This window comes from Lemur catta, chromosome 11 (assembly GCF_020740605.2).
Source record: "Lemur catta isolate mLemCat1 chromosome 11, mLemCat1.pri, whole genome shotgun sequence".
In the NCBI taxonomy this organism is placed as follows: Eukaryota; Metazoa; Chordata; class Mammalia; order Primates; family Lemuridae; genus Lemur; species Lemur catta.
The window spans coordinates 12184484-12206678 of NC_059138.1; the positions used below are offsets into that span (position 1 = coordinate 12184484).

At 43.5% G+C, this 22195-nt stretch overlaps 1 protein-coding gene across 2 annotated transcripts in view; it reads left to right on the forward strand.

Moving 5' to 3' along the window:
• PARP12 (poly(ADP-ribose) polymerase family member 12) overlaps positions 1 to 21354 on the forward strand; it is a 34509-nt gene extending 13155 nt beyond the window's left edge. For both annotated transcript variants that reach the window (XM_045565285.1, XM_045565286.1), the window contains exons 5-12: positions 249 to 372; positions 4761 to 4968; positions 8473 to 8614; positions 11693 to 11789; positions 16567 to 16642; positions 17755 to 17885; positions 18769 to 18920; positions 20196 to 21354. In XM_045565285.1, coding sequence (XP_045421241.1) covers positions 249 to 372; positions 4761 to 4968; positions 8473 to 8614; positions 11693 to 11789; positions 16567 to 16642; positions 17755 to 17885; positions 18769 to 18920; positions 20196 to 20521 — 1256 coding nt within the window. In that variant the 3' untranslated portion in view covers positions 20522 to 21354. The remainder of the gene's footprint in view (positions 1 to 248; positions 373 to 4760; positions 4969 to 8472; positions 8615 to 11692; positions 11790 to 16566; positions 16643 to 17754; positions 17886 to 18768; positions 18921 to 20195) is intronic.
• Positions 21355 to 22195: the final 841 nt, after the last annotated feature.

A 22195-nucleotide genomic window follows, 5' to 3' on the forward strand; every position in this document is an offset into this window, starting at 1 on the left:
CTCTCAGTATTGCCACATTGGAGATTAAGTTTCAACATGAGTTTCAGAAAGGACATTCAAACCATAGCAATGTATATAATAAAATACATAGTATTTCAATATGTAAATGCTCAGGTATGACTGTACTGAAAAAAACAAAGACTCTCACAAATTTCCACAATGATCCCAAGTCAGTGGGCAGCACCACATCCAGTGACAACCACTGTATATTGCAAAGCTGTCTTATACTTACTATGTTTTTATTTTAGAGAAGTGCAATAGAGTTCATTTCCATTTGCCATATAGATGGCAATTCTTGGATGAAGGCAAATGGAAGGATTTGGACAAAATGGAGCTCATTGAAGAGGCATATAGCAATCCCAGGAAAGAGAGGTAGGAAGTGTGTCACTTGTCTCACTTGTCTTTGCTTTGTGCCTGGGCTTTTGTGTGCAGAGTAGGACATTTAGTTTAAACAGCAGTGTTTAGTTTTGATGACCTTCACACACACACACACACACACACACACACACACACACACACACAAAAGCCTGGAGGTGCAAGCTCTGGACTGGAAACTGGAAGTTAGTTTTCATACCAGCAGTTTGGTGGCAGAAGGAGCTATGAGGAAAGGAAAAAATGGTACCAACGCCAAGTAAGTTCCTAATCATTTGCTGCTGGGATTGATCATGTACATATGTACTTATTATTGTAGAAGAGCAAGAGGTGATCATTTGTGAAATTTTAGCCTTTGGTCTATAAAGTCATACACCTGAACTGCTGTTTATTATTTAACCTTTAACCTTTAACTCTTACTTTTCTGAGTATATCCCAGTGTTTTCACTTAGTCAATTCAGAGTGAATAGGGAAGTTCTAGATAGCCTTATTTTCAAATAGTCATCATATCTTGGATTGAAACTGCTAAAATATGTTTCCAGGAAGAGAATTTGAGTCTACTTTTTGAGTGTAAAAATAAATTTTCACTTACAGTGCAGTTATGTGCAAATTGCTATTGGTAAAGTATGTGAAACAAATTATTCCCCTTACAAAGATTAAACGACTCACATACCACCCCTAAATTGAGACAAAATTTGTACTTGGTCAAGTACCCAGATAATAAGTGTACAGTTCAGTGAGTTTTGACACATACATATACTTGGGTAGCCAACATTCTGATTAAGATATAGATCATTTGCATCACTCCAGAAAGCCTTCTCATGTCCCCTGCTAGTGAGTCTCTACCCCAGAGGTCACTACTCTGCTCTGACTTCTGTTGCCATAGATTAGTCTTGCTGGTTCTCAAACTTCCGTATAAATGGAACCATGTGGTATGTATTGTGTCTATTGTCTTTCACTCAAATCCCCCACCCCCAAAATGGGCAAATTACAAGGACAGACATTTCCCTGCAGAGGAAGCGCAAATGGCCAATAAACATATGGATCTGAACTTACTTCCATTGTCCATCTTAGTTTTTACTATGTGACCCACTTTGTATTTCTTTTCTTCTTTTGATCTTAAGTTTTTTGCCCCTCATTTGGTTTTTTTTCCCCCCTAATGTAGTAGTTTGGAAGTTATATACTGAATTTCTGTTTTTTTAGTGGTTATTCCAGAAATCTAAGAAGGCAATTTACTTTAACAAACTTTAGCTTAACAATTTAAGGTAATCAATATGTTTTATCATTCTCTCAAACAATAAGAGAACCTTGAACACTTGGATTCGGATTAGTTTCATTCAAACTTGTTTACTACTTGTATAAATTTGGACAGATTACTTAACCTCACACTGTTTCAGTTTTACTGTATGCTAGGTAGACATAATAGTTCCTACATCATTGGGTTATTTTGGAATTAAATGAGTTAATGTACATAAAACACTCAGAACACTGCCAGCATGTAAGATGTGCTATATAATGGTACTGCTATTATTTTTTTAATCCCAGAATTTAGAAATTAGCATTGTTTTATGCAGTCAATATTTGTTCAAACTTACACAATTACCTTTTTTTTTTTTTTTTTTGAGACAGAATGTTGCTCTGTTGCCCTGGTTAGAGTGAGTGCCATGGCATCAGCCTAGCTCACAGCAACCTCACACTCCTGGGCTTAAGCAATCCTACTGCCTCAGCCTCCCGAGTAGCTGGAACTACAGACATGTGCCACCATGCCTGGCTAATTTTTTTATATATATATATATTTTAGTTGGCCAGATAATTTCTTTCTATTTTTAGTAGAGATGGGGTCTCACTCTTGCTCAGGCTGGTCTCGAACTCCTGACTTCGAGCCATCCACCCGCCTCGGCCTCCCAGAGTGCTAGGATTATGGGCGTCAGCCACCACGCCCGGCCTACCATTTTGTTTTTTGCTCACTGTTCCTTTGCTCACACTTCTCCTTGTGGGTCATTTTGCTTCTTTAAGTTCATTTACTGGAAGTTGCTTTAGTGAGAGTCTAGTGGTAAATGTTTTTTTTGTTTGTCTGAAAGAGTATTTCCTCCTCATTCTTGATAGATAGTTTTGGGTATTTTCTCTCAATTCTTCTAAGATTATTCCACTGTTTTCTAGATTCCATTGCTTCTATTTAGAAGTTAGCTTTCAGTCTAGATGTAGGGGTATTAGTTTTTTAGAGCTGCCATAACAAATTGCTGAGAACTTGGTGGCTTAAACAACAGAAATTTATTGTCTCACAGATATGGAGGGTAGAAGTCCAAACTTAAGATGTCAGCAGGGTCATGCTCTGTCTGAAGGCTCTAGGGGAGGGTCTTTCCTTGCCTCCTCCTAGCTCTGATGGTTGTTGACCATCCTTGCTGTTCCTTGGCTTGTAGATGCATCACTCCAATTTCTACCCCCATTGTCACGTGGTGTTTTCTTCCATGTGTCTCTGTGTAAATTTCCCTCTTCTTAAAAGGACACCAGTAATTGGATTAGGCCCATCCTAATCCAGCAAGCCTCATCTTAACTTGATTACATCTGCTAAGACCGTATTTCTAAATAAGATCACATTCACAGGTACCGGGGGGTTAGGACTTCAACGTATCTTTTGGGGGACATAATTCAACCCAGTGCAGTAGGTTTCTATTTTTTCTCTCTGGCTGCTTTTAATATCTTGTCATTCTTTGGTGTTGTGCAGTTTCATTAAGATCTGTGTATGGATTTATTTTATTTATTTTACTTACAATTTGTTGTGCTTTCTGAGCTCCTTAGCCATGATCTCTTCAAGTATCAATACTACTTCTCTAGAATTCTGATCAGACATATGTTGAGATCTTCTCACTTTATCTTTTATGTCTCCTGACTTCTCTTTCATTCTCTGTTTCTCTCTGTCTGCTGTATTCGGGGGAATTTCTTCCCTTCAGTCTCCCAGTTCACTAGTTCAGCCTTGTCTGAGATGCAGTATGTCCCGCCTAACTGTGATTTTAAAATTTCAATTGTTATATATTATTTACTTCTAAAAGTTCTATTTTTTTTCTTCAAATTTACCTGGTCCATTTTTGTAGTCTCTTGATCGTTATTGATACTTTTGATACTCAATTCAATTTTAAAAAATACTTTGTACATATTATATATTTGCATCTGAGCATGCTAATGCTTGTAGCCTTTGGTGGTCTGATTCAATTTGTTTTTGCCAACTTTTGTTCATGGTGTATTTGTTTAAACATGTTTCTTGTGATTTATTTGATTTTGAGGTCATGTTTCTTGAAACTTTATCTGTGGAAATTCTTTTGAGGCCTAAGTTGAAGGTGAATTCCTCCAGAGAGGATTTGCGTTTGCTTCTTAGGGAATTGCTACCTTGGGTGGAAGTTTATTTGCACACAGAAAATGTGATCAACCTAAAACTTTTGTGAGCCTTGAGTGGTTTCCCCTTGAGTTCTCAGGGGAATTTTTTCCTCTTCTATCCAGAGCCAACATTAATGCAGGCAAATTTCCTTTCTGACTGCCACTGCAAGGCAGGTCTCCTCCCCACTACTCCCTCCCCTTTACTGAGGGTGTGTGGTCTTTCAGGGTCCTGGTTTTATGCAGAAGTATCTTTTTTGCACTTTAATCTCCTACCTTACTCAGACCCTACTTTTGTTTCCTGTTTCCCCTTTTCTGCTAAAAACCAGGCTCTTTGTCATTGCTCACTGACACTGTGCCCTTGGACAGCCACTGGCTTTAGTCCTCATTTACCTCTCCAGTTTTATACCTTCCCTTTTGGTCTTTAGGCAGCACTGCTTTTAGTAAGGGAGCGTATCCTGGTGGCTAAGTGTCAGGCTGTGCAGCTGAACTGCTTACCTGAAACCCCAGCTCTACCATCTACTAACTGTTTGACCTTGGACAGGTTTCTTAACCTTCCTGGGCTTCTGTTTTCCCATCTGTGATGTGGAGATGATAGCTTTAACCTCATAGGGTTGTGAAGACTTAATCTTCTAATGCATATACAATACTTAATACAGAGTCTGGCTCACACAATAAATAGTGTATGTTAATTATTGTTATTTTTGGCTTCTAAGGATTTCCTTTGGTTGTCAGCTCAGCAGTGCATTTTTAAAAAGAATATTTTAACCAGCATTTTCTGCTTTTTGTAGTGAGAGGAATTTTCATGATAGTCTTCCATACTACCCTGATTTTATTTTTGCACAACAAAACTGATCTTAAAAAGCATTTTCCTCCACCTCTGAAAACATGTTTTAAAATATGTGTGTCACATTTAATAGTTACATCTACCAGCCACGTGTTCTCATGGGTGGAAGCTGAGGGACCTGTGTTCATTTGGCTGGTGGAATTTTTAATCTACTTCTCATTTTCTTTTGCAGTATCCTGTTCACCGAGTTGGCCAGTAGTTTTCACTTTTTTCAATATGAAAAATGTCTGGACTTTGTCTCCATGACATTTGGTGCTGCCCGGGCTCGCCGCCTCTCCACGGCCTCTTCCGTCACCAAACCCCCACACTTCCTTTTCACCACTGACTGGGTTTGGTACTGGGCCGATGAGTTTGGTTCTTGGCAGGAATATGGAAGACCAGTAAGTGTGATGGGAAGAGGGTAAGTGTTTTGTCCTGAGGATCCATAGTGGAGGAGCCGTTCCACACAGGAGCACAAGGATCGTTACTGGGGGAACCCTTGATGGAACCAAAGATCCCCAGGTCCCTGTATGACTCACTTGTTTTGGGGGAATTATGGCAACACTAGATAACTTGGAGTTCATTTGTATGAGCTTCCATGTTTGAACAGTTAGATATCTGTTGGCTTATGAGAGCTGAATGACAAAAAATTGTAGTGAGATCAAGCTTCTTCATTGGTTTTGTTAAATTTGGTAGAAAGATGGTTCTCTGACTTATTGAACAGGTAACTCCAGAGCTAGTGCCTGTGTGTTTGTATAGCTGTGGCAAAGTGTTAAAAGCTTTTCAGATTGGCTTTCTGCCATTTCTGCAGCTTTATGGAAGGTAAGCAAATATAAGAAGATTGATTTATATCAGATATTAAGTTGGAATCCAGATCAAATATAATAATTGCTGCTGTTAATCATTTGCTGGTATTCATGGATGGGTCAGATTTAAGGGAGTCTCTTGGTCACCTGTAGAAGTACAAGTATAGTGAGGGTGCCATTTATATAGGCCCCCCTCTCTAAAATGCAAATTGAGATACATGGTCTGATAGATATTTGTACTCTTCTGGGTTGTAAGAGGTTATGTTGGAGCCTTAGTTTCTTGTTCTTACCTGCGCTTTAGAATTCCCTTTTTCTCTGGCCATACTCTAATGTAAGCTCTGTGATGGCAGGGAGTTTTGTCCCTTTTGCCCCTTGTGCCTGGAACAATGATGCATAGTGGGTCCTCGGGAAATAGACATTGGCCAGTGGAAGGAGGAAGGTGTTGTTGACCACATGGGTCAGCGGAGATGGTCACTTTCAGTGGTGGCCTCCCCAGTTCCCACCCTCATCCTTTACCCTCTCTCTCACCTCATCACTTCTTCCTGGCAGCAGCCTTTCCTCACCTGCTCCACCCTGCCTGCCTTTCCTGCCTAGCCCCCTCCCCTTTCGAGCATCCTGGGATTCTGTCTTACCTGCCTTGAGGGTGGCCTCATTTGGACAGCTGCTCTGGGTTTGGTCAGGAGTGTGAGGGGAAGAGGCTATGGCCTGACATGGAGGAGGGGAGAGGATGACTGGCCAATCATACTGCATGAATTGGCTTCTCTGGTGACAAGGTGCAGGGACAAATGGCAGCCACAACACACATAGCAAATGCAACCGTCACTTACGTTTTGTTTGGGGATCTGTCTGGTGTCTGGCTTCTGAGGGGAGCCAGGGGCAACCCCTGGTTGCCGAGTGGGATGACATGGGGTCCTGGGAGAACCCATGGAGAAGTAAGGTTCCATGGGTGGCTTCTCACACTGCATTGTCAACTCTGGGGGGCAGGCCCTTTCTCCTCCAAACAGCCTACGCTTGGGGTTTCCCCTTTTTTGTGCTCTTCCACCTCTGTTGCAGTGCAGAAACTTGTTGAAAGCAGTTTGAGGATCTCTGGGGATGAGAGAGATATATGTGGATATTATTGATGTGCCCATGTGCTGGGGGAGTGTAGTGACTCGTGTGTGGACTCATGACTTTGGCTGCACGTTCTCATGCTCATTCTGTACGAGTAGCTGGGCAGCCTTATAGGATGATCTATCCATTCCTCGCTTTCCCACACATTTCTGGTGTAGCTGCATATTTGAATTTCTTTCTTAGTTTTCTGCTAATTGCCACTTCAAAACAGTTTTCTCTTGATTCGTAGAAAAGCTAGGTTCTTTTCTGTCTGAGCTTAGGATGTACCCCAAAATGTCCTGTAAAAATCAGACACCTGTTGGTCTTGCCACAGGATGTGTGGGAACATGTGATTCCTTCTTCACCTTATGTGTGCCCCAAGGTGCTAAACTCAGCCCTTCTTCAGCTTAACACGTAATGTGGCTGCCGTGTTTGGTTTTTCCTTCCACACCTCCTGTTGGGGGCAAAAAACCCTATGCTTTTGCTTTCTGCTCAGCCACGTGCATCTTCCCTCTCCTGTGACAACACGTCTTAAGGAATTTTGACTTTAGGCTTGGGGCAGGGGCAGGATGCCTGTGTCTGACTGCTATCTTCTCTTCCTCTGTTGCTCTCGACTCCTGGCTTCATTTCTTCAGGCCCGAAGGGGAGGGATTGTTTTCTTTCCTTTCCTCTTGCTGACTTGAAGGGATTTTTATGCCACCTACACCCCACCTCCAAGCTAATGGTCTTGTTTTGAAGGAAGACAGAGTTTAGAAGGAGAAACTTAAGGCATCAATATAAGACCATAAATTAGGAGGCTACTTTGAAAACTGCATACCTATTCCAGCTTCCCCTCGTGGGGCCAACTCTTTCTTGTCCCTCGGGCTCAGGCCTAGGCCCACATGTCTTTTTCCTCCAGGAAACCTTTGCTGGGTTCCACCCTTCCTTGATCATTCTCAGTAACTCTTGTTAGCTTCTACAGCATTCTGTGAAGACCTGTGTGGGACCTTGAGTGTGATTCTCTGAAATGTCTACTTGCTTTTGTCTCCCTGCTTGATTGCTGGACTGAGTTGTTCAGCGGCATGAGCAGATCCTTTTGACTTACTGCTCTGTCCGTAACACTTAGAACTTGTGACCTAGGAGAGCTAGGATGGAGCAATAGGGGGAGTGGAAAATTTACAGGGACAGAGGGAATTAGTTATAGGTTCAATAACTTTAATTTTAGTTATGAGTGCAATGTCAAGTATAATAAGGATGATGATGATAGTAACATTTATTGAATGTGTTTTGTTCCAGGCACTGTGTTAAGTGCTCTGCATGCCTTATTTTAATTATTTTTCCAACCCTGTGAGGTTAGTATAATGGGATGAGTATGGCCTGAGTACTATTATTTTTCCTGTTACACACTTGAGATAACTGAGGCTCATAGAGGTTAAAATAACTTGCCAATGTTACAGAGACAACACTTTGGAAGCTAGAGTTCAAACTCAGTCCCACTCTATTAGATATCCTGTAGGTAACTGTGGAGAGGATGAGGTATTGAAATGAATAATTGAAAAAGCAGAAGAGCTCTCCAGGGGGCCAGAAAAAGTAAACCACAAGGAGGAGGACTGAACTCTGATTAAAGGATGGTGGCAACATGAGTAGACCTCGGAGCAGAGGTAGTGTTGCTCGGGCTGTTGGCCAAGCAGTGTGGAGGACTCACTGTTGCTGTTCCACTGCCATTTGAATGGCTGTTGTATCATCCATTCTGAGTAACTCAAATGTCTTCCCTGCCTTGCTCCCATCCCTGTTATCCTACTCACCAGGATTCATATTTATTGTCTTCCATTTGTTAGGGCAGCTTTCAGGAGAGAGTCATGTCGATTCTGTTCTGTGCCTCCCTCTCCTGCAGCATCTGCTCCCTGTCTCTCTCCTCCATGACAGGATTGTCCATAGAGCATGTCTGAAATGGGGTGTGGATGCCACCAAGGTCTTTGCTCATCACCATAGGTTCTTGCCTTCATGAAGTATCTGGCTTTCCCCTTGCAGGGCACAACACACCCTGTGACCACCATCAGCAGTAGCGATGTGGAGAAGGCTTACCTGGCATACTGCGCACCAGGGTCTGATGCCCAGGCAGCCACCCTGAAGTTTCAGGCTGGGAAGCACAACTACGAGTTAGACTTCAAAGGTATCCCCTGACCCACTGTCCTCGCCCAGCAGAGCCCAGCCCTGGGTTGGCTCTGCCTTTCCACATTGGCCCTGGAGGAGCTGCATGCTCGCACTGAGGAGAAGGGCAGGGGAGGCATGTCCATCTGGAAGGGGAGGCAGACCTGTAAACAAGTGATGCTGGCACTGTGGGGTCGAGGAGAAGCTGCATTGGGGGTGTGAGGAACAAGGAGCCCAGGAGGGGACAGGAGCCCCAAGTGCAGAGAGACCAGCAGGGTCAGCACATGTGCAGTATGGTTGTCCCCCTGTGTCTGAGAACTAACCCCAGGCCTGGACAAGTGTCTGAGTGGGTCTCTTATGCAATGTCTGCCTTGTCACTCCTGGTGTGGCAGTCTGTTGTCGTTTTTCTGTAGGCACCTTCGGCACCAGCCAGGTGAAACATTGGTAGAACACACTGTAATTAAAGCCCCTGGGAAGTAGATTACTCGTGGCACCCTGAAACTGGGGCTAAAGTGATTGATTCTTCATCCCCAGTTGCCTTAATAGACAGAAGTAGGCAACATGCCCTTTGGCCAGTTACTCTGGTGCCTGATTTGTGAGAATTTTTTTTTTTTTTGAGACAGAGTCTGGCTCTGTTGCCCAGGCTAGAGTGAGTGCCGTGGCATTAGCCTAGCTCACAGCAACCTCAAACTCCTGGGCTTAAGCAATCCTACTGCCTCAGCCTCCCCAGTAGCTGGGACTACAGGCATGCGCCACCATGCCCAGCTAATTTTTTCTATATATATATTTTAGTTGGCCAGATAATTTCTTTCTATTTTTAGTAGAGACGGGGTCTTGCTCTTGCTCAGGCTGGTCTCGAACTCCTCACCTCAAGCAATCCACCTGCCTCGGCCTCCCAGAGTGCTAGGATTACAGGCGTGAGCCACCGCGCCCGACCGAGAATTTTTTTAAGTTTTAGTTTTGCTGTAGTTTCTCTTAAGGCATTTCCACATGAGTATCAGTGCAGCTTTGTTCAGTTTAGTTTTGCCTATATCTCACATTTTAAACGTTGGGTCCTTCTGAATGTTCAGAATGTTTATAAGGGAATAAGTGGGCCTTTCTTTAAACACAGTTTCTGGTTTTCTTTATTTTTGTGGACCTTTATTCTATGTGGAGAGCCACAAAGTGTCTCCGGTGAATTATCCTAAAACCACTTCGGCTGCCTGCTTTTGACCAATTGCATTTGCTTGTGTTTTTGCGGCACTTGTGGTTTTGCTTAAAGTAGACATGCACACCAGTGCACAGAAGGGCACAGTGAGAGCGAGGGCAGTAATCAAAGCAAGGCAGGATGGCACTGGAGATCAGGGCTGTGCAGGTAGAGCTTGCCTGGCTGCTGTTGACAATAGTCTAAAATATTTATTTTAAGTATCTGGAAAATATCAAAACAAATACACCAAAACAAATGTCAAATGCCACCTTTATCATTCTCAAGCTAGGGCATGCCTCCCGGGACATAACAGAATCTCAGGATGAGGATGGGGAAGAGCCCACACATGCTGTTTGAAAAAGAGCATGTTCACTGCAGGCTGGCTTAAGCTCATTTGGGTGGGCACAGTTATTTTTTGTTTTTTGTTTCTGGTAGATAACATTAGCCACAGAAGAAGTTTGAGATGAGCTGGCTTCTCCCCTCACAACCTCACTGCTAGGTACAATAAAAGCAAGCCTCAGACCAAACTCTGCCACACATATTTATTAACTATTTATTAGGAAGCAAGTACACACACAGCAGTCCAGATGACTTGTTCTGTAGGTTCATGGAAGACTCAGCTCTGTCCTTGTAGGGACTCTTGTCACAAAAGATTCACACAAGGCAAATGCCAAGATTCCAGAGGCAGAGTTCTGGCATTCTGTTAGCTGGTATCAGATGGGGCAGAATCCCCCAAAGTCAGGGCTCATTTAGGGGCATAGTCTAGTATATCCTCTGTAAGGGTAAATTAGGGAAAAGGTCTCTCTTTACTCTATTCATGGAAGGGTAAAGAATGTGTCCAGTACATATTTAGCTGGTCCATATATCCTGAATAACTTTTAATTTCATCAGTGAAAGCTGTTTTAAGATTCATCACAGATGGTCAATGAGCCAATAAAATCCATTTAAATATGCTAATGAGCAAAGCCTCAATGGCCGGGTGAGTGCTGTGTAACAAAAGGGATCATGGTTGCTTTGTCTGGATTGTGGGCTCCAGATGAATATGGGTGGACCCCGCCCCACCCCCCCAGGGATGGTGACCATCTGGGCTGCAGCATAAGGGGTATACACTAAGGTTATCATACAGTTTTTGCTCAAGTACAGTAAGGTAAATTCCAGACATCTACAATTTTTAATATTAAAATGTTTTTTAAGTGAACTAACATTAGCTGTTAGTCCCAGCAACTCAGGTGGCTGGGGCAGGAGGATCGCTTGAGCCCAGGAGTTTGAGGCCAGCCTGGGCATCATAGCAAGACCCCCATCTCTTAAAAAAAAAAAGACTTTACAGGGTTTTCCTGGTGGGTGAGGACAATGACAAATATGCCAGCCCCAGATCCCCAATCTTCAGGATGAATATGAGGTTCTTGAGAATTGGGAAGCAAGAATTTTGTTTATTAAAGATACTGTGAGTTTAGAAAAGAGGATAAATACCACCATAGAGTCAGTTTAATGAAACTCAAAAAAGTCATAAGAGTAAAATTATTATATTAACACTTAAATCCCACTAACTCAAGATGTATAAAAGTAATTTGGTCTCAGACTGGGCTGAAGCTTTTTTATATCCAAGCTGGGAAAAATTGCTAAGCAAAATAATAGTTTAAACAAGATTGGAAGGAACAATTTAAAAGCACTCATGTATAATTGATACGTCAATTACTAATCATTCCTCTATTCATTAAACCCAGTCTCCTAAGGATACCTATTTTCTTTATGAATATTTGAAATGTATGAAACTGCCTTTTAACAAACTGATCCTGGGCTTTACACATTTGAATTAGCTTTCAAACCCATTTAATTTGTGTTTATAAAACATTGCCATCCTGTGTGTGTGTACGTACATATGTATGTTTTTTTCATTGGTTATGTTTTTTTCAGCCTTCATTCAGAAAAACCTGGTCTATGGCACAACTAGAAAGGTTTGCCGTAGACCCAAATACGTGTCTCCCCAGGATGTGAAGACCATGCAAACCTGGTAGGTTGCATTTGGAGGACTTGGGCCTTAGGGTGTGTTATCAGCTGGGGTATGCTCTGCTGCAGGTAACAGAAGACCTGCCTCAGTACCCAGGGGCATTCATTGGCGTGTGCAACTAAATGCTCCAGCACGGTCTTTCACATTCTGATAGTTGGACCAGAGTAAGAGTTATCCTTGTGGGTAGAGCTTTGTAATACATAATTATAAGGCTGTCTATTCTGATCTGCAAGCAAGTCTAGACTTGAAGGCAGCTCATCAGTTTGTCTTTTCAGTGGAACAATTGAGTCATAGACCTGAATTTTTTTAAATGTTGAAATAGTGATGGAATTACACCAATGAAAATTTATGTGTTTCAGTACTTGAATATCATGAAATTCCAAAAACTGGTATTGCAGTCACTAATGGGCCAGCCTCATCCTCAGGGTGGGTTTCCTTATGTCACAAGATGGCTCCCAGGAGCCATTAGGTTAGCCCCTAGCCCTGTAAGCATACAGGAGAGAGACCTCCTATAGCTGATGGGGTAAATTCTTGGGCTTTGCATTGATCAGACAGTGTCTGAACCTATAGTGTTGTTTTAGGATTGGGCAAGTGTGATGGGATTGGAGCCGGGGGGTGGGGTCAGTGTTCTCCAAACCACATGGCCACATAATGGGAGAAGGCCTGTGTGGTGGAGAGGGACCACAGTGCCCCTTACAGTTTGGGTTTGCCATAGCCAATGCTGGGACTTTAGCCAGTGTTGCTGTTAGCTGGGTATACCTTCCATGACCCTGAGAAGTCTGGCTCATTTCTGTTTCATGTAGAACCAACAGTTCTTTTAAGATTTCAAAGGTAGACTTCAGTGGTTGTGTTTGTAAAGCACAGAGAGGTCATTTAAAAGAGAGTTTGGTATAAGCTAAAGGAAAAAGGTATTATCAGTATAAGAAATAGTGCCTTGTGAGTCAAGTCTAGCAAAGTAACTTCCTGGGAATGTGCCTTATTTTTTCCTTTTTTTATTAAAATTTATTTTTGACTATGTGTAAAACATTTACATGATTAAAAATCAAAACTATATAAAAAGGCATTCCCATTCTCATTCTTTCTTTTTCCGTGTTATCTTATTCCTACTGTGGGTAACCATTTGCATTAGTTTCTGGTTTCTCTTTGCAAAAATAAGCAAATGAGTATACATATATACACATAAAGGTAATTTCTTCCCTTCTGTTTTTGCACAAAAGGTAACATGCTATATATACTGTTGTGTACCTTTTTTTGTGTGTTTGCTTAAAAATAGATCATGATAATCACTCTGTTTCAGTTCATTGAAGTCTTCCTCAGTCTGTTTCTGCTTTCATGGTTCTCTATCATGTGTATGTCCTCTAGTTTATTTAATCTGTCCTCTTTTGATAGATGTTTGTGTTGTTTTCAGTCTTTTGTTATTACAAGATATAATGCCACAGTGAACCATTTGGTGTATGTGCTGTTTCAAATTTTGGAGGTAGATCATCAGGTCAGTGTCCTAGGAGGTAAGCCAGCTTCTTTTCGTGGGCTTGAATCATCATGTACTCTCACCTGGATGCCTGAGATGCCCATTTCCCTTGGCCTTGCTGACAGTGAGTTGCCCAGCTCTTGGGCTTTTGCCCTTCTAGAGGTGGGAAAAGGTATATCAATGTACTTTAGTTTGCTTTATCTCGTGAGTAAGGTTGAATATTTTTTTCTAACGTGTAAGGGCTATTTCCCTTTTTCTGTGGACTCTTTGTTTTTTTGTCTACATTTCTATCAGCTTTGGTATTTTTCTTAAATATCCAGAGCCTTTTATCTATTAGGGAGATTAGCCCTTGATATGTTATGTAAATTGCAGATATTTCCTATTGGTTTGTTTTTGCCTTTTGACTTGCTTATGAAGTATTTTATCATACACAAATGTTTATTTTTTTATGTTTTTCATTAAGTGTATCAGTCTCTTCTTTATTGCTTCTGGATTTAGAGTTTTGGTTGATTATGACCCTCCTACTTCTAGAAGTCATTTTTTGATTCTTTCCGTATCCAGAGCCTACCCTAGGCAGAGTTTGGGAAAGTCTGTCTTGTTTCTGCATCTGGATTTCTTTTGTTGTTGTTGTTGTGTTTTTTGGGTTTTTTTTTCTTTTTTTTGAGACAAAGTCTCACTCTGTCGCCTGGGCTAGAGTGCCGTGATGTCAGCCTATCTCACAGCAATCTCAAACTCCTGGGCTCCAGTGATCCTCCTGCCTCAGCCTCCCAAATAGCTGGAACTTCAGGTGTGTGCCACCATGCCTGGCTAATTTTTTCTATTTTTAGCAGAGATGAGGTCTCGCTCTTGCTCAGGCTGGTCTCCAACTCCTGACCTCAAGTGATCCTCCTGCGTTGGCCTCTCATAGTGCTGGGATTACAGGCATGAGCCACCACACCGGCCTTGTGTTACTCTAGTTTTCAAGGGGACCATAAGCAGACACCAAAAATGTCAGAAATAAAAGTGATTCAAGACTAAGATACGGGTGATTCAGGATCCCCCCGCCCCCACCATCTCAAGCTGAGTATTGCACACTGTTTGTTAGTACAGGTGAAGTGCTCAGTTCTTCCCTCTAACCTGTGTGACAGTAGCTGGTTGTCACTAACTCCAGCAAGCACATCTGCTTGGGCCTCCATGTCCAACTGGGACTCTGAGCGTGGGTCACTTTCAGAAACAATTTCCCCATTTACACAATTAATGGGGTCCCAAAGTATGATATTCATATTCGGAAGTTTAATACAGGAGTGTCATTTAGTGTAAAATTTAAAACATTTATACACATAAGTTATCTGATTTAGTTACCTTACTGTCCTTTCATCTTCCATGAAAATGTTTTATTCATGTGATTTGGTCTTATTTTTTCTTTTCTTAGCTTCTTTTGGATAGTTTTTAAAAGGCTATAGGAGAAACTACAATATGTGTTCTTTACTTACGTACAAGTAAATCAATTATTTTTGCCCTCATATCAGCTAATATAAGGGCCTTCGTATACTTTTTAAAATTTACCTTCCTCTCAAATTTTTTTAACCTCAAGAAGCACTGCTATTTTGTACTGTGAATGTTTCATTAAATTTACTCACATTTTTATCACTTTCTCTGTCCTTTCTGTTTCCTTAGACGAAGGTCTGTTGGAAAACTCTGTTTTTTTGATTTTTCCAAATATGTCTTTATTTTGCCCTCAATCTTGAAAGATATTTTCACTGGGTATAGAATCTTAGCTTATAGTTATTTTCTCTTGGAACATTGAAGATAATCACTCCACTGTCTTCTGGTTTCCATTGTTGCTTTTGAGAAATCAGCTGTTGGTCTAACTGGCACTTCTTTGATGATAATCACTCTTTCTTCTTCTGGCTGCTTTGAAGAGCTTCTCTTTATCTTGGAGTTATATACTCTCACTATGGTGTGTGTAGGTATGTGTTTTTATTTATCCTGCTTGAGATTCTTTGGACTTCCTAAAAGTGTGGGTTGTGTGTCACATCAGTTCTCTTGGAAAATTGCCTCCGCTCTGTTCTCTCTGCTCTCCTCCTGGAGCTTCACTTAGGTTCTGGTCAGATTCCGGTGAGGCCTTCTCCCTCTGCACTCCACGTCTCAGCTTCCTTCCCATAGTTCCCATCTCCTTATTGGTCTGGGCCACATTCTGGATAATTTCATTTCGCATATCTTTCATCCCTCTGATTTTCTCTTTAGGTGGTCTAATCTATTAAGCCTTTCCATTGAACTTTTACTATCAAGGATTGTACTTTTCATTTCTAGTTACTCTGTTTGGTTCTTTTTCAGATCTTCCAGGTCTTTTTATAGTTTCCTGTTCCTTGCGTGTGTTTTTAAAGTTTATCTTATAAAAGACAACATGTTAAAAGATGTTAAAAGAAATAATTCTCTAAACATAGGAAGAATAATTGTTGTTTTTTAACCTGTCAGATAATTTCAGCATCTTACATCTTAGTGGGTCTGTTTCTGGCTGATTCTTGCTGGCAGGACCTTGCTTAGTTATTTTTAAACTGTGCCATTTTCCTAGGGAAGTTATCTGTGGGAGTTCTTTGAGGCTTAGGATGAAGGTACATGTCTCATGCCAGCAGAAACAGAAGGTAGATCTATTTAGGAAGAACAGTGCATTCTGAAACTTAATAGGAATGATTTGGAACTACAGTTTCACAGTCCTTGTTCCTAAACCCTTTGAGCCATATGTCTTTTAGAATTCTTTCTATTTATTTTTATTTTTAGAAAGGTAATGTGGTGCCTGTATTACATGACACCCTGTATTTTAGCACATTAATATCTCTGCAGTAAAGAATATGCATAGTCACTTGAAGAAGGATAAATTTGACCGTAAGTAGCCTTTTACCTATTCAAGTTAAATTTCTACTGCCAAATGCATTTTGATATCAATTTTAAATTTTTTAAAAATGTTTTTATGTCAGTTATACCTTATTGAGCCTTTTTAAAAAAATATCTTTAGAGTTCTTAGGATTTCAAAATTGTGGATAAAGGTTTGTTGGCCCTGTGTGTGCAGCTTTCATCGTGTGCTCTATCCCTTCTTTGTGGTAGTTGGGACACAGGCGAGAAATGGATCTCTCATGAGTAATTGTTTGAGGTTGGCCACATCGGCAAAGCTAGTGCTCTCACATGGTGAATGTTGTGTTTATGTGCTTCCTCACCTTCTGCCTGCTTTTAAAATATACGCTGAGACTCAAGACTGGTGATGTCGGCTGCGTATGGTGGATTTGCTATATCTATGAATAAAATGTCTCTGTGTTTTTTGTTTACTTTTTGTAGCAATGTCAAGTTTCAAGGCCCAAAGAGCATCCCAGACTATTGGGACCCCTCAGCTGTGCCAGACCCTGGCTTTAAGGTAGGGGACTCAAGTTGCCTGGGGCTGGAAGGGAGGGTGTTCTGTAGAGGTGGATGTGTGAGCAGATCGTGCTGTTTATACTGAAAAAGCTGTAAGGCTGAGGCTTGGGGGCAGGAGGGCAGTGGTAGATATGGTTTTTTTTTTTGTTTTTTTTTTTTTTTTTAGGTCTTGGGGGTTTTAAATTAAGGTAACCACCCAGGAGATGGCTGTGGCTCTGCAGGGAGAGGATGTCTTGTGGAAGGAGGAAGATGAGCTGTGAAATTGGCTAGAAAGGGCAGAAATAAGGAGCTTATGAACTGGGCTTAGCAGATAAATATCAGTTTTACTAAGCCAGAAAAGAAAGAGAAACCAGGGGAGAGAGCTGATGTGACACTGCCTGTCTATGTAGGGTACCTGGACTGATGTCTGACAGCTGGCCTTCTGCCAAGCAGTGTGCAGACAGACTTTTACAACATGACAGTATCTGTCCTGGGAGGAGTTATGTCATTGAGCCTGTTCAAAGCACAGACACTAACAGTGCAGGCAGGATGTGCTAAGAGCTAGAGGAATTCAGACATGTTTCTTGATATTAACTGCGTGGTCCTATAGACCATGTAGTCTAACTTGTGTCTTTGGTCTTTGTGGGACACACAAGAAGAGTAAGGACATCCTGATGACACCCAGGACACCTGGTTTAAGCATCATGTGTCTGTCTTTAGCACTGGTTTACAGCAATCAAGAGGAAAGTGACTTAAGTTTGCAAATGTAGTGAGTCCTCACTTAATGTCGTCATCAGTTTCCTGGAAACTGACTTTAAGCAGAAGGAAGTACCGTATAATGAAACAAATTTTACCATATGCTAATTGATGTAAACAAGAGTTAAGTTCCTGCAGCATGCAATATGTTGTTTTGCTTAAAGTTGAAGTTTCCAAGAACCTCTTGATGATGTTAAGTGAGGACTTACTGTCTCTTATGCCTGGAGAGACCACATATCAGAGGAGAGGGAAATACAGTCATCACTTTCTGGGCTTTTGTCCTTCTGCAGTTCTAGAGTTTACAAGCAGCCTTGGGAAGGGATTGATCTATATTCTGCACTTTGACAATAACATATTAAAAACATTTGCCCCTTGCAGAAGATCACCCTCAGTTCTTCCTCAGAAGAGTATCGGAAGATCTGGAACCTCTTTAACAGCACGCTACCTTTCTACTTTGTTCAGAAGATTGAGCGAGTCCAGAACCTGGCCCTCTGGGAGGTCTATCAGTGGTGCGTGGGGGCTCACTCTTGGTGGGCTGGTGGCTCTGTCCCCTTATGCCGCTAGCTGCTTAACCAGGGAGAGTCAGAGCAGCAGCCACTCTCACCAGGGTGCTGTGTGTCTGTGCTCCTTCGTCCGCTCATCCTCAGGGCTGTGGGGCGCACATCCATTGTAGAGATGAGAGCACTGAGGCTGCCCAGAGCTTAGCTCCCATTCCAGTTCATGACTTGTGGCAGAGCCAGCACTCTCCTTGCCTGTTCTGCCTCCGCGAACACCGACGGAATGGGGCAGCACAGCCCACCTACACCCTCAGCCTTGGCTGGAGAGCAGGGGCCTCCGTTTTGTGCATGAAGTGTGCATGTGGTGTGTCCTGGGGGCATCCAGGCACTTGTCTGTGTGGGGAGCCCACAGCAGGTCACCATGGCAGGTTGAGTCTTGCTCACCTGTCCCCATGTGGGGTGGGAACAGTGTCATCTGCACTCTGTACACAGTGATGAAGTCAGAGTAGCGGCAGAGGGGAGGAGGATGGCCCCACCAACCAGCAGCCTTGCCATGCTTCTCTGTCTTCCCAGGCTCTGCTCCCCGCAGGAGCGAGGTTGGGGGACAAGTTGTGCCTGCTTTCCGATAGCTGCTCTGCTTTTGGAGTCCACAGAGCCACTGGAGGCCCAGAGCTGTGGAGGCAGAGTTTTCACCTGTGTACCATGCTGCACCTTTTTCCCATTCCCTGGCCCATGGCTAGAGCCTTATGGGCTGGGCCCGGGCAGCCTGTGACCCATATACCCTCGTCTTAGGACACTTCTGGCACTTTGGCAAAATGTGTTTTCTTGGGTTGGGTCTGTTGTATTTGGTGGCTGGTGCCCTCTGCCCCCAACACCTGTTCTTCTGTGATTTTAGGCAAAAAGGGCAGATGCAGAAGCAAAATGGAGGGAAGGTGGTGGACGAGAGGCAGCTGTTCCATGGCACCAGTGCCAGCTTCGTGGATGCCATCTGCCAGCAGAACTTTGACTGGCGGGTCTGTGGCCTTCATGGCACTTCCTACGGCAAGGGTAAGGAGAGACTGGCCTCCACCAGCAGAACCCCGTGTTGCCTCCCCCCTGGGCCTGGGAAACCATTTAGAGCAGACTGGTAGAGGACATGGGGGCCTGCCTGAGCTGCTGAGCAGGGTCAGACTTGGTGAGCGGCAGTGCCGGCCCCTCTGGGGATTCTTGCCTGCCACACCCTCGCCCTGGCTGCTCCGTGTGTGTAGCCAGGAGCTTGGCTCTAGGTGTGGGCAGGGTGGCCCTGCCTGGGCTGGGGTGTTGCTTCCCTATGGAGCAGAGGCCCTGGAAGATGGTAGCAGAGCTGGGAGAAGAGGCGGGATGCCTTCCCTGCCCTGATTAGGTCCCTGGTTGTGTCTTCACTATTTTCATAGAATAGAAACCTGAAAGCCTCCGAGACACTCACATATACATGTATTCCAGCTGTCATGAATATCTGACTGTTTTCCTCTTAGTTACCTTTAAACTTTATTTGGAAATAATTTCAAACTCACAGAAAAGTTGCAAGAATAATATAAAAAAGCTCTTGTATAAATTTTACCTAGATTCATCCATTTTAACATTTTGCCACTCATTCTCTTTTTTCTCTGAACCATTTGTAAATAGGTGGCATATATTGTCCCCCTTCACCCTTTAGCACAACTTAAGAACAAGGAAGTCATCATCTTCTGTAACCACAGTATGGTTACCAAGTTTAGAAAGTGTGCTAGCCTGTGGTCCATGTTCCAGCTCCATCACTTCCGCATCAGTTTCAGTCTGATGCAGTGAGGGCCTGGGGTCAAGTGGACAACAGCTGGGGTAGCTTTGTGAACTTGAATGTGTGGGAGGCAGCTTCCCACTTAGGTTCCCATTGACAAGACTCATGATTCTATACATTGGGCTGCCAGTGTCTACAGGGTGGTCCCACATGTGGAGTCTCATTCACTTTCCCCACCAACCCTCAGAGGTTGGGTGGAATAGCCCCGTTTTATGGTTGAGGAAACTGAGGTTCAGGGGTTCAGTAGCAGCGTACTCGGAGCCTTTCGGTTTTGTGTGATGGATTCAGAACTTGAAAGTAGTTTTCTCTCTGGTGACTCCTTCGTGAGGAAGGGCGGAGAAGGGAGACAGAGGGAGGCTGGGAGATAGGAAGTAAGAGCAGAGGCCGCTGGTGTGTGTGTGTTGCCCAGACGTTGTCCACCAGTGGGCTGCTGCTTCTCCCCTTCTCGGCTACGGCCTGCTCCCTCCTCATGCTCCCTCCGCAGCCCCACGGCGGGTGCCCAGCTTAGCCTATGTGTGTCATTTCAGGGAGCTACTTTGCCCGTGATGCTGCGTATTCCCACCACTACAGCAAATCTGACACGCAGTCCCACATGATGTTCCTGGCACGGGTGCTGGTGGGCGAATTTGTCAGGGGCAATGCTTCCTTTGTCCGCCCCCCAGCCAAGGAAGGCCAGAGCAACGTCTTCTATGACAGCTGCGTGAACAGCGTGTCCGACCCCTCCATCTTTGTGGTCTTTGAGAAGCACCAGGTCTACCCAGAGTACCTCATCCAGTATACCACCTCTGCCAAGGCTTCGGTTGGGCCCTCTGTCCTGCTCGCCTTGGGCTCCTTGTTTGGCAGCCGCCAGTGAGGGGTGCGCAGGGTGATCTGTGGCCTTCCAGGTTGATCCTCCCTGAAATAGCTTTTTGGGATTGGATTTTTTTTTTTTTTTTTACAAAAAAACTTTTAATGAACTGTTTGTTTAATGTTGACTTCTCAATGAAGTTACATCTTAATCTCTGATAATGGTTTTCACTTTTAAGTCACTTTTGGGCTCGCTGGTGGACTAACCAGTAGTGATTGTTAGGTGAGTCCATTTTTGCTTTTTAATAATGTGTTAAAGTTTTATTTTTTACTCTCTTTGTTGACTTTGCTCCTCATTGGCACCAAGCACAGAGTTTCTAGACACAATTTTATGGATTCGTTTTAATTTTTAAGAGTTTCTATCTTTGCAAGGACTCAATTTTTCAGGGTCTCATGGCATCTCTTTTAGTTTTTGTTAGGATGACACAGTAGCCATTGGGGGAGGACAGCCCAGGTGGGCCTTAGGGCAGCACAGTTACTTCTTTCCGTTGCTCTGGCATAATCCAGGCAGCTCTTCAGCTGCTCCTCCTGGTTGGCCTCTGTCACATTGTCTGAACAGTACTGTGTTGTGCCATTGAGTCCCTGCTGGTTCCCCTGGTCCTAGCGGGGGTCACCCATCACTCAGAGAAAGCTCATCTACCTTAGCAGGTGACGTGGATGTGTAGCTCCCCTCAAGGACCCCCAGGCTTAGCTGTGAGTCCCCATAGCTGCTTCTCCTAAAGTTTAGGACCTAAACACACTGGACACCCTCCTAGTGTGGGTTTTAATGTCCCTGTGAGACTGAATACCTGTGCCGCAAATGTCACAAAGAGTATGGAAATAAAAGAATATTTATCTGAATGAAGACTGAAGCTCATGCTTTAGCGTCTATTTTATTAAGTAGCTGCTGGGTACCAGGAATTTCTGAGTATCAGGGATTGACTTAGTTGGGCTGCTGTAACAAAATACCATGGACTGGGTGGCTTATAAACAGCAGGCGTTTATTTCTTACAGTTCCGGAGGCTGGGAAGTCCAAGATCCTGCTTCCTCATAGATTCAGTGTCTTCGCACTTGTAACCTCAATGGTGGAAGGGGTGAGGGGTCTCTCTCAGGCCTCTTTTTTTAAGGGCACTAATCCCATCCATGAGAGCTCTGCCCTTGTTACCCAATCACTTCTCAAGGCGCTATCTTGAAATGCCATTACTTGGAGGTAAGGATTTCAACATATGAATTTTAGGGGACATAAACATTCAGACCATAGCGGGGGTATAACAGAGCTGATGCCACTGGCCTCAGTAGGGCTTTGTGTGGGTTTATCATCAAGCCGATGAAGTTGAAGGTTCAGGACCCCTCACTTGCTGGGGCCCCTACCAAGGCCCTAGGAGGGGTGCTAACAGTATGGTCACATGGTTATACATTTTGGTAAAATTTGCAGAAGTTACATGTTTGTATTCTTTTTCTTTCTCCCAACTCAATAAGTTTCAGGCCCCACAGAACCCAGGTTCATTGAGAAAAGTGTGTTGTGCCCATGGAGAGTATGGTGTATGCAGTGTGTGCCTCCCTCCTGGGCACCGGCTGGTTCTGGTCCAGCTGGCAGAGGGCTGGCAGGGTGGCTCTGTGTCACCAGGATGTCTGCCTGTGAGGGCCAGTGATCTGCAGTGTGCTGCCCGTCTCATCAGTGCCCTCTTGCCCCTCCTTCACT